At 44.6% G+C, this 18,299-nt stretch overlaps 1 protein-coding gene across 12 annotated transcripts in view; it reads right to left on the bottom strand.

Moving 5' to 3' along the window:
* Positions 1-18,299, bottom strand: part of MYT1L (myelin transcription factor 1 like) — a 534,097-nt gene that overhangs the window by 128,705 nt on the left and 387,093 nt on the right. For 7 of the 12 annotated variants that reach the window (XM_033176677.1, XM_033176686.1, XM_033176679.1 and 4 more), the window contains one exon: positions 3,759-4,736. In XM_033176677.1, coding sequence (XP_033032568.1) covers positions 3,759-4,736 — 978 coding nt within the window. The remainder of the gene's footprint in view (positions 1-3,758; positions 4,737-18,299) is intronic. The other 5 variants (XM_033176680.1, XM_033176688.1, XM_033176689.1 and 2 more) reach the window with 1 other exon arrangement.

The following is an 18,299-nucleotide window of genomic DNA, read 5'->3' as shown; positions in this document are numbered from 1 at the left end:
TTAGTTCTTTTTGATATTCCATGAATCAGGCCAATCATGATTGCTAGAAAGCGCATGTTTTACTTTTGGTTAAGAATTCACTTTATATCAATAAAAAGCTGGATTTAGAATTTTTTGAACTTTTACGGACTTTTCATTCATTCGGGTGAACTTGAAATAGACAAAGGACTAGCAGGAGTAGACAAATGTCATCATGTTCATATAAAAACACTCCCCTTTTCTTTTTTAGCTAACATCTTATTCTGTATAACGTGCCTCTCCTGTGCTGGAAACTCTTAAGTCAGTACTGGTGTTGAGGGAAATACCATTTGTACAATCATCAGCTACTTTCCTACCATTATTTCAAGAAGAACTTTGAGAACAAATCTAAAATTACGTGGTTGTGGCTTCAGTTTCTAATTACATTACTGGAACTTCTCTCACCTGCAAAGAAAATGCCTGGCACCTTATCGTCTTTTCAGTAATTTCATCATAACATTGGTATAAATTACTGTAAATACAAATCACTACAAATATAAAGTAGTAAGTGCACAGTAACAGTTTCAAAAGAAATACTGACAATCATAAACTAGAGATAAGAGATTTTTAACTAGATGTAAATGGCTAGTGGCCGGTGCAAAAAAGTGTAAGGTGTGTTTATTATTCATCCTTAAGTGATCCTATTTTATCACGACACTTACGATTACCTAACAAAATATACGACTTCCCAGAGTTCGAAAGTGCTGTGAAATTAAGTAGAGATTTGCATGAAAACATTGTGGCTGCAAAGCATTTTGGGTTTTGGAAGACGACAAGGGTATAATCTCCTCTCGATGCATGAGGTCCTGGTTGAGGTGGGGTCATGCTCTTGGCCTTCCCCTTCACCGTGACCTCCCCTTGGTTTCTTTTCTCTTGCAATCTCAAAAGCAAACATACAAGCAAACACAAAATAACCAAGCAAAGAAACCAACAATTGAACCCAGCACCTTGCAACAACTTACAGAAAAAAAAAAAGTGTGCTGTTTAGCCTGCTCCCTTCACTCTGCTGGAGCAGGCGATTGGGTAGAAGACAGAGGAGGTCCATGATCCAGGCCTTTTGCATTAGCTCAAGATTTTGGAAATGTGGCTCATTGATCATTTAAATCAGTTTGAGAAGATTGTGTAGAAATGAGAATACAAGTGTTCTCTCCATATTTAATAAAATAACAGAGTGTCTGAAAATAGAGCCTGTTGACATGCTAGTGGTTGCAGGAATTCTCTGTTGGCTGTGTTGGTGAGATAGTACCACAATTTTTATTTTTATTTTATTTATTTATTTATTTTTTGAGACGGAGTCTCACTCTGTCCCCCAGGCTGGAGTTCAGTGGCACAATTTTGGCTCACTGCAAGCTCCGCCTCCCAGGTTCACGCCATTCTCCTGCCGCAGCCTCCCCAGTAGCTGGGACTACAGGCGCCCGCCACCACGCCTGGCTGATTTTTTGTATTTTTAGTAGAGACGGGGTTTCACCGTATTAGCCAGGATAGTCTCGATCTCCTGACCTCGTGATCCGCCCACACTATTTTTTAAGGGAGCCTCTTTGCTCCACTTTGTTGGCCTTGCTTGGCTGTATGTATTTTGTTCTGAATATAACTACAGACATCTTTGAAGGAGATTTGGAATAGTGTGGAAGACACTGACAGATACGGAAATGAGCTTTGGTCAAAGAGGAAGACCTGGAACAGCTGGGAGAGACGGGAGTCAAGGTCTTCTGCTTGCAGGAAAGTCCAAATCTGCAACCTTTCCTCACTTCAGGGAAAAAGCATGTCTCAGTTCTTACTGTTCATTCCCACCTGACCCCCATTTATACAGAGGAAGCAAGCAGTCTGAATTCCATTTTCTTGCAAACAAAACAAAACACAACAAATCAACAACAAAACAAAACGAGTCAAAATTTGCATAAAGCCGCTGAATTTAAAGAGACCAAGAAACCAAAGAAGCCACCGCAACATAGAATTTGCAAATCTCAATCAGCCTTCTCCTTCACACAGCGTACCCTACATGACTTCATGCCAAACTCCATCCTCAGCTCGAGGATCCGGGATTCTAAAATGTAAGCCTAAAATATATTTGTCCAACTGAGCAATCACATGAAAAGAAGACACTGTTTCTTCCCCCAAAATAAAAACGTTTCCTTCCTGTATGATTCTCAAAAATTCAACTAAAAATTTCTAATAATTTTAGCCCATCTTGTTAACAATGATAGCACTATAATTTTAAACATAGATGCTGTGTTCCATAGTCTTTAAAATGCCCAAATCAGGCCTGAAGCCCTACTGAACTAGAGAATCTACTGATTCTCTTTCCTCTAAAAAACAACCCCTTCGCTACATAACAACACTGCAACGGGCAAAGCTTCACCTTGCGACTGAAATGCTGTCTGTGCCCAGGCACCTGCTGAGAGCTCCTGAGCCTCTGGCTAAGGTACCTCTACAGTTTGCATTTGGCTGTAGCAATGCCCAGCTTGCCACATAAGGTAGGTGCACACATTGAGAGGAGAATACACGTCCGTGCCACAGTGGGAAAAAGTGCAGTTTTTCTGATTGTTTGAAGTTTATACAGCAACTGATTTTCAAGTAAATTCCTGAGGCTCACTATTGGGTTCGCAGTGAGGAAACTCAGGGTTCGTCATGAATAGAATGTAGCAAAAAACAGAAAAGGATCTTTCGGGGACTAACATAGAAGGATTTAATGAACTGCCAAATTTATGTTTTAAATTGCTTCTTACTGAGTTCTAAAAGAATATTTGATGGAGATATCCACAAAGTCGAGGTTATGCATGAGGCTGAATTAGAACCTGCCTCATATTGAAAGTGGACACCGTCTTCTTTATAGACATGAAGACGATCATTCAGGTTGGAGATACATATATATACGATCTACTTACATACATATAGTATACATATATATATGTAAAGATAGCCAAATACATTGACACATGCAAACATGTGCCTACGTATTTCGTAAAAGAAAACTCAGCTCAAACTATCATATTGGATAGTTTTTGAGTGTTTTATAATAAACTAATATTTGAGAAAAGCACTGTTTAACTGTTTCCACAATGGAATGGAATCAGTGAGGGGGGAATGAATATCTTAAAAAAACTGCTATTGATCTTAGCTGAGGCCGCACCATGCCTTGCATAGCAAATGGTTTCCATTACCTTACTATCTTAAGATAATTAATGTGCAGTCACTGCCCTTATCTTATGTTATTGGTCATTCGGTTACTGTTCAATTTCTATCAGGGGTGTTTTCTATGAGGGCAGTTTCATCAATAACTGTCACCTGATGATAGTTTTATAAATCATGATGCCACCTACCCGATCCAATTTATAAAATATGTGCTTTATCTCGGATTGACTAATTGTTACATAAACCCTTGCCACTCAACATAGATTGTGGTTCATTTATAACAGCACAGGCTTACCCTAATATTTTCTATCACGTGATGTGTCTGTGCTTTAACCCTGTCTTCCCAAGGAATGCATTTCCCACTGAAATATCCTACTGTTCATCTGCTCTAATAATATGACGTTGAGCTGCTTTATGTATTTCTCAGACAAATATTTTATTTGCTTGTCAGAAACATAATCACAAAATATCCTTCTGGAATCAACTCTAAGAATGTGCAGTAGAGACATAATTCAGTGTGAGTCATACTTTAACTGGAGACTACCACCAACATCCTTTACCCTAGCTCATGTTTTCATGAGGCAACTTACGTTAGGTAGAAATATTACCTTTACCATAGTATGGCTTTTTGACATGGCTGTCACTGGATTTAGGCTTTCTGTCCTCCCCCGGAAGTTGTCTCGGAGACTGGTCCTCGTATGATCTCATATTGTCCCTCCTCCCGGCTTCCATGGCCATCTTCTCCCTCATGGCCTTTGCTCTTTCCGTTTCTAAAGCAATGGCTTTCTCCAGCAGCGTCAGGTTCCCCTTGGTCATGTCGAACACCTCTTCAGACCTGTCCGAATTCACGGAGGTGGTATCGTCGTCCCGCTCGTGACACCCGTCCTCCTTTGCACAGCTGGCAAACACTCTCGACCGGGGGCTCAACTGCTCCTCCAGCCGCATGAGGTTCAGCATGTCCGAGTAGTTTCTGTCCGGCGTCCTTCCTGGGAAGTCCTCTTCTGGCCGGACGTGCTGACGGATGCCCATGTTCTGCTGCGGGTTCCTCTCCTGCGGGTTGGTCTCGCTGAGCTTCCTGGCCAGGTCGAAGCACTGATTCCTCAGACACTCCAGGCTGCTCAGACACACCTCCTCATCGCTCTCCTCCACCATCTTTTCCATGAGTCCATTGTTCATGGGCTTCCCCAACATGACGTAATTCATATTTCTGCTATCTTGCTGCGACATGCTGTCTGCATAACTTCTGTCATTCATGTTATCTGAGAGCACAACACCGTGTCCTTGGGCTAATAATTTAAGGGAGTCCACTGTTTCTCTAACAACGTCACTGTCTAAGTCTAAACTCAACTCACTTTTCCGACCCAGGTTTTCGTTTTTGTCACTATCGTCTTCCAGACTATTGGAGGTATTGCTGTTCATTTCGGATTCAGTCCTGGCCCGGTAGGCTGCGTCCTCGGCGATTTTGCCGAGGTTTAACAACGACTTGGCCACCAGTTCATCGTAATTGTCATATTCGTCATTATTGTTATCATCCTTTTCTGTGTCTTGCATTATTCGAGTATTGTGACAATTCATTTGATGGTCTTCTGCAAAGAAAATAAAAAAGACAAAAAAGAAAAGAAAAGGAAAAAGTGGCTAGAACTGGAAGCTTAGTTGCAACAGCATGGATAGCACGTTACCTGCAAGTCAAACCGTCTATCATCTCATAGAACCGTAAGTCCCATTTGCGGCTGGGTTGAAAAAGTTGACATAAAGAAAATGGATGTTGCTAAAAAGCAGAAGGCCATTTAAAATACTTGTTGTGAATTATTAATTTCTTTAATGGATCTTAAGATAAACCAGTCAGTGTGGCAAATATGATTTTAAAATATTAATTTTGTATTTTTCATACATTTTAAGAATGACTTATTTTCTCCATCGGCTTGCTTTATCTACAGCCTCGCCAGATGTGTATTAACTGTGCTCCTCACATTACTAGGCTTTCTAAGAGTTCATGAACTTTACTTGTTGCCAATTCTGAAGCAGATGTTTGCAGCAATTGCTTTTAAATGGTCTATTTTCACAGTGGCGTGTAGGCAACACAGAGGACAGCCTCAGGTTCCTGAGAAGTCAGGCAAGGGTGCCGGCTGCATTGGGAGCTCAGAATCATAAGCACACGTTGGGGCTGAATTAAGAGTTCCTTTGAATCCAATACCTTCCAGACAATTTATCACGATACACAGTGAAGCAACAGAAATTCCACAGTAAAAGTTTAGAAAGTAAATCTGATTCCTCTGATTGTGGTTCCACAGGTTTGAAAGTGAGAGAGGGAGAAAGCGTGCAGCAGCCAAAGGCCTATAAAAGGCGGGGTTGAGGTGAGTTGGTACAACTACTGCACAGTGTTTGACCGCACAGGCAGAGCTGGCACATTCCTCCATCTCACAGCCTCAGGAAAATCTTGGTGAGTGGGTGTAACGTGTGAGTAAGTGTCATGCTTCATCTCAAAAAAGTGTTTAAAAAAACTCTTTAAAAAAGACCATGTTAAAAATTACATAAAACCCCTATGTTTTATCTCAAACGTATTCTGTTTCACACTCAAAGAGTATCTGGGATTTGCACCTCTAATCACCATGCTAGGTCACTGGTCCTATGTACATTGCAAAATATGAGTAATAATCAAAGGGTTCCTAAATGCATCTGTACCCTTATATTAGATTTGGTTAACCGCATGCCGTTTTCACATCTGTTCTTTGGTTTTGTGATAAAAAATCCAGAGTAAGAAGAATGCCTAAAGTTTATTAATGATTTAAAGAAATGAAGTATATTGACCTCTACAAAATACCAGTTCACTAAAAGCTGAGATGGGGGCTCTGGTGTTTTCTCTATGGGTTTTATGCAGAAAAGGCTTTTGTTAGTGAAAAAAGACTTGGAGTTCAATATGTCAATAACAGAAAATAATATCTTTGTTATCCCATGCTGAAGGAACAAATATTTAAGATCTGACACACCTTTCTAAACTTCAGCAAATCAAATTTACCTTTTATTAGACACAGAGAATCACTAATTGTTTGAAACAAATACTGCCCTTCTTCTGGATAATTCCTATAAATCATCTTCTTTATTACAAGGATAAAAGTATTCCCCAAGAGCAGCAAAAAGAGAGAAAATCAAACTAGTGAAAGTAATCGGAAACATTGTGGGAGTATTAATCTCCAACGTACCCCTTGCTATAGCCTAGTGTTTAAGCTTTCAGGACTTGAAGTCAATCCTGTTTTAATGAATATTTGGAAATATAAAAGTCATATTCTCCTCTCAATTTATGCACTTTGTTATATTCATGGGCTGTGATTAGAGAAGTTTCCCCAGAATAACCAAGCTGTGTTACTTCCGCACAATAGGTACGTTTTAACAGCCAGAATCACTATGTCTATGAAGACCCAACCATGAGATGAACGATAAGCTATGATTTGAAAACAAAAAAGCACAGGCCACATGTTGGAGCATTTTGAAAGTTGAGTCAAAGAAGACACCACCGTCAAGCAAGACACTATTTTCATGATGATCTCCTACATTTCCTTTATGGAACTCATTGTGTGGTCCTGAAGAATTTGGAAAAGAAGCAAGACCTTGAAAGTGGTGAACAAGAAAGGAAAAAGCCTGTCTAATCCTCTTTGCTGCTTCTAAAGGCACAAAAAGCCTACAGGTGGAACAGGTCCTGGTTCCCATCTTATGAACTTCCTCACCTTCCTACAAATGTGTTATGTACAAGACTGGTCATTCTTCACATTCCAAATCTCAGGATAAGCGTCAATTTGTTTCCCTCTACATTCTCCCTTCAGCAGCACATAGTTAAGAAGCACATCTCACCTTTTTGATAATCAGACATTTATCTGTTTCTCCACTCAATTCATAAGTTACCTTCCCCCAACAAAATTAAAACAAAAATGGACAAGCCTCTTCATGCAGGGTCTTAGCCGTGCTGATGCTTGAAGCTGAGAGCACCTGAGGAGAAAGTCCCTGAACTGTCTGGAGGCCGGCAGAACGCAGACTACCTCTGATGCATCTCCAGCTTTATACTCTAATCACAAGGCACACTGAGGGCACAGTTCATCCTCACACCAGACTGATATGGAGTTAGAAGTTCTACAGCCTGGCGCTCATCATGACTTGTGTGATGCTGATGACCCAAGTCTCCAGGTCTTAATCAGCTCAGTGGGGATCACAACACTTCCTGGCCCTTCGTCAGATCTCCTACAAGAACCATGCCACAGGATATGCCTCCTAAAGACTGCAGTTTGCTGTCTTATCATTGGCCCCAGAACCGACTCCTGAGGAGAGCAGCCTGTTGGTAGAAGAAATCTGGAAAACGCAGTGGAAAGTGTATTGGCATCTGAGCACAGAGCCTGCTGTGTGCTTCCCCCCTTCTTCAAAGTTCCTCCTGCTCAGTGTCATCCGAGTCTCTCCCAACAGCAGCAAATGTGGGGACGGCGGGTGAAGATGGCATGGGCGGCCTCAAAGCCTGGCAGGTGAATGGAACTTCTCAAGCTACCGGTCTTTAACTCTTTTAAAACATATGTGAAATGAAGTCAACTCCTAATTATGTGGGCTCATGGAGGGGAACAGCCAGTCAATCATCAACAGGCAGGCTCTGAATCCCTGCTGGGCATCAGCCTCATCTGGAATTCAGTCGTTCACAGTGAGCTTCTGGGATTCCCTCCCTGGTTGTACACACTCCCTTTCAGGTATGCTTTTCTGAGGCTAATAATGAAATTAGTCACACGATGGGACGGGCTATGGGAACTAGATGAGAATTTTCTGTGCCAGTCTGGGGTTGAAAACATGATGCAAACAATCCACAAAATGAACATTCCAACCTCAAAAATCAGGAGGCCATTTTACTAGGTTTTTTTTTTTTTTTTTTAGATGGAGTCTCACTCTGTCATGCAAGCTAGAGTGCAGTGGTGCGATCTGAACTCACTGCCACCTTTGCCTCCTGGGTTCAAGCAATTCTCATGCTTCAGCCTGCTGAGTAGCTGGGATTACAGGTGCACACCACCATGTAGAGAGAAGGTTTCGCCATGTTGGCCAGGCTGGTCTTGAACTTCTGACCTCAAGTGATCCTCCCACCTCGGCCTCCCAAAGTGCTGTGATTATAGGCATGAGCCACTGCTCCCAGCCTCCATTTTACTAGTTTCTATGTAGTGACTATTGTTCTATCCAATAGGGAGAATGCATGTGTGATAAAAGAGCCCTTTATCTGGAAATTATTTTAAAGGACAAGTTTATGTTCTAAGTAAAGGCACATATTTAGATGGAGATTTAAAGAGAAGAGCAAAGCATTCTCAGCTCCCTTTTTTGTGGTTTTCTATTTTAAATCTGTCATTCAGCAAAGCCGCACAGCAACGGACTCTGAGCAGGAGCCTCCCGTCAGCGAGGGCCAGCCTGGGGCTGCCCAGCGGGTGGACTCACGGAGTTACCGCACTGGTTTGGAAATCAGAGAAGAGCTGGCCCAGCTATTCCAGGTGAAAAAACTGAGCCCAGAAAACAGAGCCCATTCCGTGGCTGATCTCATGTGCCCTTTCTACCTTCCTATCAGCCAGTTATTCTACAACCCTAACTTGTGTTGTGTTACACATGAGATCTCAACTCCCCTGTGAGTGGGCTTTTATGAAATGTTTTAGGGCTGAATTTTCTCTCTTTTGAGTCAGGTTGTTATAAACGATTTATGCTCCATAGTTACAATTAGGAAATGAAAACATCTTCGTAAACAAAATAAATGTGGTTGCTGTGGGCCATTTATCCTCCACTGTCCTTGCTAAGGTCTGGTAGAGTTAGAACTCTGGACTGTAACTTTATATACAAGCCTTGGCTTCTTAGTGGTCTGTCCCTAAGATACATAACTTTTGATTCCTTCAGCATCTAGTCCTGATTGAGCTACTGTTCTTTCTGGTCACTGACACAGGCCCCAGGCAAGCAAACGTACAATGTAATAGAAAACACAGAAGAAGCTGCAGGTGGGGACTGTACTCCAAAGCGAACATCACCCTAGACTTCCCCGGGTCGCAGAAGACCTGGTCTGCAGGTGCACTGCAGCGAGTTTCAAATAATGAAGGACCACTGCTTTCTATGGCATTACAGAGGTGGTGTTTTGTTACATAAATAAATCAATATCAAAATATATCTTGACTTGTAAATACTGAAATATGACAATGTATTCATTCTAATGAAAAGATGATGGTGTTTTAATAGAAATTGCAATGATAAGGGAAAAAAGCCACATAAACCATCTGTATATTTCTGTTTGTTTGAGACAGGGTCTGGGTCTGTTGCCCAGGCTGGAGTGCAGTGGCACAATCACAGCTCACTGCAGCCTCATTCCCCCTGGCTCAAGTGGCCTTCCTGCCTCAGCTTTTGAGTAGCTGGGACTACAGTCATGCCTCACCATGCCTGGCTAAATTTTGTATTTTTTGTAGAGACAGAGTTTCACTGTGTGGCCCAGGCTGGTCTCAAAGCGATCTGCCTGCCTCAGCCTCCCAAAGTGCTAGAATTACAGGTGTGAGCCACTGCACCTGGCCATAAATATTTCATATACCACATCCTACTGTGCAGAGGCAATGAAATTAGTGAGTACAGAACAGTCTGACTCATCTGAGTCTGGTTCCCCTGATGACCCCATGAGAGAGGCACTGGGGCACCTACTTCTCCCTCTGAAGGTGACAATACAGAACCACAGAGGCTGACAGTTTACGCCATCACTCACTGTGAAACGGCAGAGCTGGAGCCACTGAGTTCTGGGTGCAGCACAGCCCTGAACATTCTACAACGCTGCCTCCACTTCCAGAGCAAGCACCCTGCACAGTTCTCACCCCACGGCCTCCCAGGAGGCACGTTCTACACCAGCCAGACATGCAGCGCTTCAACAGTAGAGAGTAACGCGGCTCCCTTCTGTCTCGCCATTCAGAATGTTTTTCTTCCTATTTTTGCATTTATCTCCTGATATTTTTTTCTCCTTTCAATATTCCGCATTGATTTATGGACTGAAGGCTTGGCTGTGTCACCAGCCACTCAGAGCTGTGCTGGAACTGCCAGCTTAGTGAACCTGCCAGTCACCAGGGTCCTGATTAGTGGAGTTTGGGTCCATTCTGATGTGGAAAGAGATTAGAAAATTAGGACAATCCGGGAATCCAGACTGATATTCAAGAAGGCACTGGGTTTGCCATTCCTGATGCCTGGGAAGCCCGAGGGATCTGCTTGGGTAGGAGGGCGGGAGACAGTTGAGAGCCAGGATAAGGATGTGGAGGGAGGGAACTGGGGGCTTAGGACAGGCCCGGACCCCCTGACTCTTGTGTGGGCAGGGGCCCCGTGTTTACTGGAGCCCACTTACTGCCCTGGCCAGGACTAGGCGGAGCAGCATGAGCTCATTCCCCTCTCGCTTCAGATGCCCCGGGCACACGCTGAGACACTGCAGCTGAGACACTGTGGCCTCTTTCCTTTCATGAGACGGGAGAAGTCACCTTCCAAGCCCGGGTGGCCTTCAGTCGGGTACCTCTCCTAGGTGCGGTACCAACCTCAGAGTCCCTCAGCTGCCCGCAGCGCAGGATGTGGCCTGGCTCCGGGAACAGCTATTCTCACTGCCAGCACGAGATCCCCGCACCCTCCTCTGTCTCCCTCACCCTCTACTGCCAGTGACAGAGCCCTGCAGTTCCACTCAGGTGAAAGGGGGACCTGGGGGGTGACGTGGCACTGACAGTGGGATGCACATGTCTTACCCGCCAGGTCACACTGTCCCTGGCTCTGCTCCAGACGTCACCATCATGCTTTCCTACTACATCTAACTCAGCAGTGCTGCTGTGTGTCTTATTTCCAGTAGCGTGGGACATTTTCAGAATAGTCTGTCTGTATGCACAGTTTAAACAGTGATTTCTGAGTTAACAGAGGTTAAAATTCTCCCAGCAGAGGCTTGCTCTCACTACTCTTATTCATCTTGAGTACAGATTAACACAGACATTTTTTTCCAGTGCCAGCCATTGTTGTTTTCCTCGAATTTTAGCACTAGATAGAATTATAGAGATCGTGCATTCAAAATTTAATAAGTGAAGAAACTTAGGTCCAGGGAGTCGAAATCACCTGCTTGCCATTCATACGCCCTCCACAGAATTGCCACCTTGGTTTTCCTGCATGTCAAGCCTTTCCTCTACCTTTCAAATCCGGTACATATTCAGAGGGTCACAAAGCAGTGTCATCTCAAAGATAATTTTCTGAGACATAGGAAGATCCGTGTTTAGCAGGCATTCATCTGCTTCAGGTTGGAAAGACAGATCTCAGCCTCAGGTCCTGCACGCTCCCTCAGCTGGAGAGACAAGGAGGCTGGCCCGAAGGCGGCTCCACTCAAGAAGAACCCTTCCTCAGACCCCTAATTTGAGTAAGCACTCAGGAGGGACACAGAACGATAGCTGGGGATGGAACGGAGGGACTGAGGTTTGCACTAAGTGCTACATGACACGTTCCAGATCTCTTCCTAAATACCTGTCACCTGATTGGACAGCCTACTCCTGGGCGCCCCGACTCTTTCACTGAACTGCTGGAGTGGCATGTCCTCTCGGAGCAGAGCAGAACACCTGCCTCTCAAGGCACCCCGTGGTCCCTGTGGGGCCCCCTCTTCTCTGATAACTCATTTGCCTCTTTTGCTCAATAGATGCAGACACAATCTGATTCTACCTTGATATCCTTTTTTCTTTCTCTTCTAAACCACAGGGTGTTTTCCTACCATAACCATCTCCCTGCAATCACAAAGCTTCAAGTGCTGGTGAGGTACTCACATCAGATCCTCTGTGATGGCAACCCCCCTCACCCACGTCCTGCGGGCAGAAGCGTGGGGGCTGCTGGGCATAGGGAGGGCTCAGCGCCAGGCTGCTGGGAGCTGTGAGTACAGGTGACGACGTATCTGAATTTTGCTTTCAGATACTGATAAAATACTCAAAGTTGCTCTTAAGAGTTGTTTAAAACGAATGTTGTCTGGACTATGATTTCCCTATTGCTTATAAAAATAGTTAGGATTGATGGACACGTTTTTAAACTTTTAGGCTTGAGGGTCCGTGTGCAGGTTTGTTTTATAGGTAAACTCGTGTTGCAGGGGTTTGCTGTACGCATTAGTTTTCACCCAGGTCACAAGTACAATTCCCCAGGATTTGTTTTTTTTTTAAACAAGGAAAAGTAGACATACTACGTCTTAGTCACCATCTTCCTGCACTGCACACACTCACTAGAGTGGCCGGAGGACCTGTGGTCTCTGTGCTGCACTTCGCCACGGTTTTTTCTCACTTTTGGAGACTGTGCAGGTCCATGGTCCTGTCTGCACGTACCCTGCATGTGGGAAATGGCGTGTCACGGCCTCGGGTCCTGCTGAGACAGTGTCTCACCACTCACCCCTTAGAGAGGAGAAGGGCGAGGCTGGCCTAGGGGAAATCTCGCCTCCCAGCTTGGGCCTTCCCTCTGCTCCTCATCTGCTGTGGCAGACGAAGAAGCAGACACACCTGGAGAGGTTGGTACTAGTGCCCAGGCAGGATGCCTCGCACGCACTTCGAACACCTCACAGAGCCGCGCGGGCACTTCCTCCACCTTCAGCGATGCCCACGTCTGCTGGGCCTTGCACGGTCTGTGTGGTCGCTTCTTTGTTCTCCTCGGCGCTAATTACTGGGGAGCTGGTTTTGGTGCATTATATGCAAATTACCCAAAATACACTTCCAGCCATTTTGCGTGTGTTGTTCTCTCTATGGTTATTTCTGGGCCTCCGTCTCGTTACCATAAATGTCTGTGCATCGAGCAGCTCGACCTACTTATCCACCAATAGAAAGGATTCTCTGGACTGAGGTTTGTTTCCCTGTGCCTTTGCATCGGCTGCTGTCTTTTGCTTTCTGTCTCTGTACATCAATCTACTCTATGCAGCAGGGGCAATGCCTTCCTCAACTCCAGGAAAGGAGCGTGTATCACCTCACTCCTGTCCACGCCCTCATTGCAGGGCTCAGGGAACCCAGGAAAGTGCCTGTCTGCCCTTCACGCATACGTGAGGATGCCCCACTAAGTCACGTGTTTCTAAAGTCATCTTGGTTCCTGTCACTGCCCGAACACCTTCTTGACGACTGAAAGGAAGCATGCAGGCCAGACACTGCCCACACTCCCACGGCCACTGACGGGGTAAGGTGATAGCAGCCCTAGAGAGGCACTGACTCAGGTTTTGGAAGATCCCACATAGCTGATTAAGCTGCAGCAACACATCTCTTAGAAGAATGATCCTACGCAGGGAATTGAGGCAAGGAGGAAAATGTCTATTTAAGATAGGAGGCATTTATGAAATTCCATGAGCCATGTGTTTACCTGGGTGAGATATTGTGGTGCTTAGATACTTTCACCAAACTGAAAACGGCAAAATCTTTGGAGAGGACAATATAGCACAACCCTTTTATCAGATCCAAGAGAAATGTAATTATCACAATTTTGCACAAGTTCTGCTGGGCGTGGCAGTGGGGGGAGGAGGAGGGAACTAACAGAATAATAGTTATTCATTTAGCAGCTGTTTATTGTCACACTTAGAGATGAACAATGAACCAAAGAGACAGCATCCTTGTAGTCATGGCTGTTCCACTGCAGTTGGTGAGAGAGATTAAAATAGAGAGTAAATAAATACTATGATGTCAGATAGTGACGTATGTTCCACGAAAAATGCAACAAAATCAAAAGACAATGGACAGTGCGTGGGATGGGGGATCGGGCAAGCCCTCATTGAGAAGGTGCCACTTGAGCAGAGATCTGAAGAGATGGGAAAGTGAGCTGTGCCAGGGAGAGTGTTCTGGGGGAGGAGAGAGAGGGTGCCAAGGCCCAGGGTTGTGTGCCTGAAGCTCCAGGAGCAGTGGAGCCACGTGCTGGTAGAGTGTGCTGGAGGAGCAGGTGGAGGGAGGGCTGTGAGGTCAAGGCTGGGATACACCAACGTGGCATCAAGACACAACCCTGAATGCCTTCTGCTGAAGCCAGGGAAGCCTGGGTCAACCACAAGCACAGTCTAAAGGAGAACAAAAGTGTCAGCAGGCGGAAGCCACGTGGGCTGTGTCAGTGTGCCTGGGACACTCCCTGGAGGCCCGCGGAGGACCTCTGAGTGACACGCTCTTCACGCCTCACACCGCTCTCATCATCTTGTGGATGAAGGGATGGATCTGAGGAGGAGTTCAAGGTCATGTGGCTAGGACATACATCTAGGAATCCAAATCATGCTGGTCTAATGGACAAGGCAGCTTCCACAAGCCCCCCCTGGGCTGACAGGGCCCTTTTGCAGAGAACCCAGGTGAGAGTTCAGAGAGCCGCTGAAAGTACCCCAGGTTCCCAGGTGATGGAGAAGACCTGGTCCCTGCGCATCTGTTTCCACTCGGAGGAAGTTCAGTCAGCACAGATTCTAGCCCCAGAGTGGAAGAAAGACCACGCAGGCTGAAGAAAACATAACTTGGGCCAGAAAAAAATGCTGAGGGGTGAGGATGCCTTGGCTTTAAGTTGTTAATGTTGCTTTACTTTGAACAGTGAACAAAACTTATTTTCTGAATTCTTCCGAAGAATGACATGTACTTTCTATAAACTGCCCACCAGCAGAGCAGCACGCATGTGGGACCGTGCTTTCATGTTCTTGCATGCTACAGTCATTTCAATGTTGTCCTTTCTGTGAGCTAAAAGGTGAATGCATGAAGTCTCATTTATTTATAAAACTTTGAGGGTCTTTTTATTTGATGACATTTTAGGTATCTGGCTTACATAAATTAAGAGATTAAATAATAAGATAGTCTATTCTTCTACCCAGAGAATGAGCTGTTTGGAGTCAACAGCTACTCAGATAGAGATAGACTGAAACATTCAAACCAATTACACCACTGTCTCTGTCTCTATCTGTCTGTCTCATTCTCTCTCTCCTACTGTCTCTCTCCCTCCCTCCCTCTCTCATGCACACGCACACACACACACACACACGCACACACACACAGGCACAGGTCAAAGACTTTCTGGATCAGCTGGACGACAGTGACGACTCCTTGTCCCCAGAGTGATTGCTTTTATTGTCAGTGCTGGGAACCCAGGGAGTAGAGATAAGACTGTGAAAATTCTGGTTCTTCTGTTTTCCAGAATGGGTTTGAGACACAGGTGGCTGCTCACATAAATGTACTCGATTGGGAGGAACTTGAGAGGACCTCAGGGCTCCTTTTCTTTGTCTCTGGTATTCCATATTTCATCCGTGTCAGAGAGAAGACTCTGATCTGCTTCTGCAGAGCTTGCAGAGACAGCACGACAACTTTTCTTAACAATCTAAAGTTTAGTGAGTCTCAGTATTCAGAAGTGTATGTTCTTAATTTCAAATCAAATCCTTAAAGCCTCCACCTCAGTTTATGACTTCTAATTCTGCCCCTTGTAAAGAACCATGCTTTGTATTTTTTACATACATGCCTCTTCCATACTGTATTATGTATTTCTACTGGAAAATGGTGACTCTGTTTAGTTTTGTGTCCGCAAGCAACCCAGTGCCCTTTTGGGTATGGAGGAAAAAATACACACCGTGTTTTGAAACGAGCTGTCATGATATTCAGAATCTTTTAAACTCTTGCAGCCTTAATATACATGATATACTTGCTGCGTGTGAGGAGGGGGTCATGGACATTAGGTTCAGGGTTACAAAAGAGGGTGAATAAATGCGTGTGAGCGTAATATCATGCTGAAATTGTCCTTAATCACAACTGTGATGTTATGGTTCTGAACTGCTTTACATCTCTCAAGTGTTTTCATATTCTGCAACCTCTTTAAGCTTCAAAACAAGACAGCAAAGTGAAGGAAGGGCACATACTATTATCCTAATCTTAAGTGAAACTGAGGTCCAGTGAGGCTAGATGACTTGCTTAGGACACGTGGTACAGCCAGAGCTGATTCCTCAACTCCATCTACCCGTGGATAAACTAGAACTTGCAATGAAACGTAAATTCACATGGCATAGCAGATAAACTGTTATTTTCTTAGTGTGGACCTTATAAAGTACATTGAACAGAAACATATTCGACCTCACTATCTTACATTTTCTGTTTTCATTATGTTAAAAGGAGTTTCCCCAGGACATTATGCATCCACCTGCATCTTTCTGTTTTGTTTTGTTTTGTTTTTTGAGATGGAGTTTCGCTCTTGTCGCCCGGGCTGGAGTGCAATGCTGCGATCTCAGCTCACTGCAACCTCTGCCTCCTGGGTTCAAGCAATTCTTCTGCCTCAGCCTCCTGAGTAGCTGGGACTACAGGCATGTGCCACCATACCTGGCTAATTTTTGTATTTTCAGTAGAGACGGGGTTTTGCCCTGTTAGCCAAGCTGGTCTCAAACTCCTGACCTCAGGTGATCTGTCCCCCTCGGTCTCCCAAAGTGCTGGGATTACAGGCGTGAGCCACCATGCCTGGCCTCTACCTGCATCTGAAATGTACATGGCATGATATTCGCAGCCAGATTTTTGCTTTGTATCAAAGTACCTGAAGGTTTATGAAATATAGGATAAAACTATGTTTCTATAACTTTGCACAGTTTGCATGAAGAGAGTTTAGTTTTTTTTTAAGTCATATATTGACACCTAAAAATGTCTAATTCTATGATTACTCATTCCTAAGACGCGGTGCCATGTACTTCAGCGTAGCTGCATATACCATGGCCTAAAAAATGCCTCTGTGGATGCAGGGAAAGGTTAGTTTTTAAGATGATACCAAATCATCACCTTCTTTCTCCCAGCTGTGTCCACAGTCTTCCTCTGGCTGAAGCCTCACACAGTAAACACATGATCTTTGTTTCTATGTCGGTCTCAGAACTCACTGCCTTTTCTGCTGACTGCAGGGAAAACTGCTTGGCTAATTCTGCTTTTCACAGTCTGTCTGCGTTTCAACTTGCTTTCCTCATCAGGGATATTTCCCTGAGAAAGACAGGAGAGGATAATTGGCTAATCAGTATGGAGAACGGCATCCTGCAGGGAGGCTGGGGAGTTCAGAGGCCACACACCCTCACTCCCTCACCCCACCACGCTGTCCTCCTATGAAAACTCAAGCCTACGGAAACTGTCTTTCGCTTATTATCAGGATGCTCTAGCAACCTGGGGCCTAGCACCTCATCCTGTTTGAAAGAAAACACACCCTGGGAACTTTACCATGAAAAAAGAAATGTTTCTGTGAGAAGGAATGTATACAGCATGAGTTCTGTCTTGAATTCCCTTTCAAAAAGAAGGTGGGGAGTGGAAACGCCCCGTTGGAAAATTGTCCCATGCACAGGACCGATTTACGATGAGGACAGAGCCTGATATTAGAATGGAACAGGCACGGATGACTGGCCATGCTGATTCCACAGCTGGCCAAAGAGTCACGGCACACTCCTCCAACAAAAGCAGCCCCCGCCTCCTGTTCGACTCCCCCGACCCCCACACGGACCCTGCCTCAGGGCGGCCTCCATGCCCTGCCCAGAGCAGCCGCGGCCATCAGATCACACGTCGAGAAGGCCCTAACATCTGTGGCCATCAGATCACACATTGAAAAGGCCTTAACATAACCAAACAGATTTCCTCTCAAGCAGCCCCTCCTCCTCAGACGCCAGCAGCCCAGGATGCCATCGCACACCTTTGGGTCACTGATCTAGAGAACGTGATACAGGAAGCCAGGAAGACTTTAGAAAAGGAAGACATCTGCATTTCACCTGATTTAACCTCGTGATCAAGTGGCAAGGCAGCCCTGAGATTCAGTAAAGAGTAGTGAAGAAAGAACCTCATATATTCTCCAAAGTATTTCAGAAACAGAGCATTTAAAGCCACAGCTATGTGCTACAGGCAGCTGCACACACCAGAAGCTTTCTTTAGTCTAGAAAGCACATTTCTAGGCTCTTCCTCATGAAATGTGATTCCTGTCTATGGGAAGATGCAATGTCTGCTATAAAGAATATACGTATGTGTGTGTATACATTGATTTAGAGATATTTTAGTGGACTGGATTATGAATATAAACCATACCTTGCTAGGTATTATATATCCATTTACAATATATTTCTCAAATCACAGGAATCCAAAAAATATCATAACATAAAAAGATCTGATCATAGAAAAATCTATGACCATTGAACAATAACTTTCTTAACT

This window comes from Trachypithecus francoisi, unplaced genomic scaffold (genome assembly GCF_009764315.1).
Source record: "Trachypithecus francoisi isolate TF-2019V2 unplaced genomic scaffold, Tfra_2.0 Lachesis_group17, whole genome shotgun sequence".
In the NCBI taxonomy this organism is placed as follows: domain Eukaryota; kingdom Metazoa; phylum Chordata; class Mammalia; order Primates; family Cercopithecidae; genus Trachypithecus; species Trachypithecus francoisi.
Note: the sequence above shows the minus strand (reverse complement) of the source record. Positions and strands in the feature narration are given on the sequence as shown.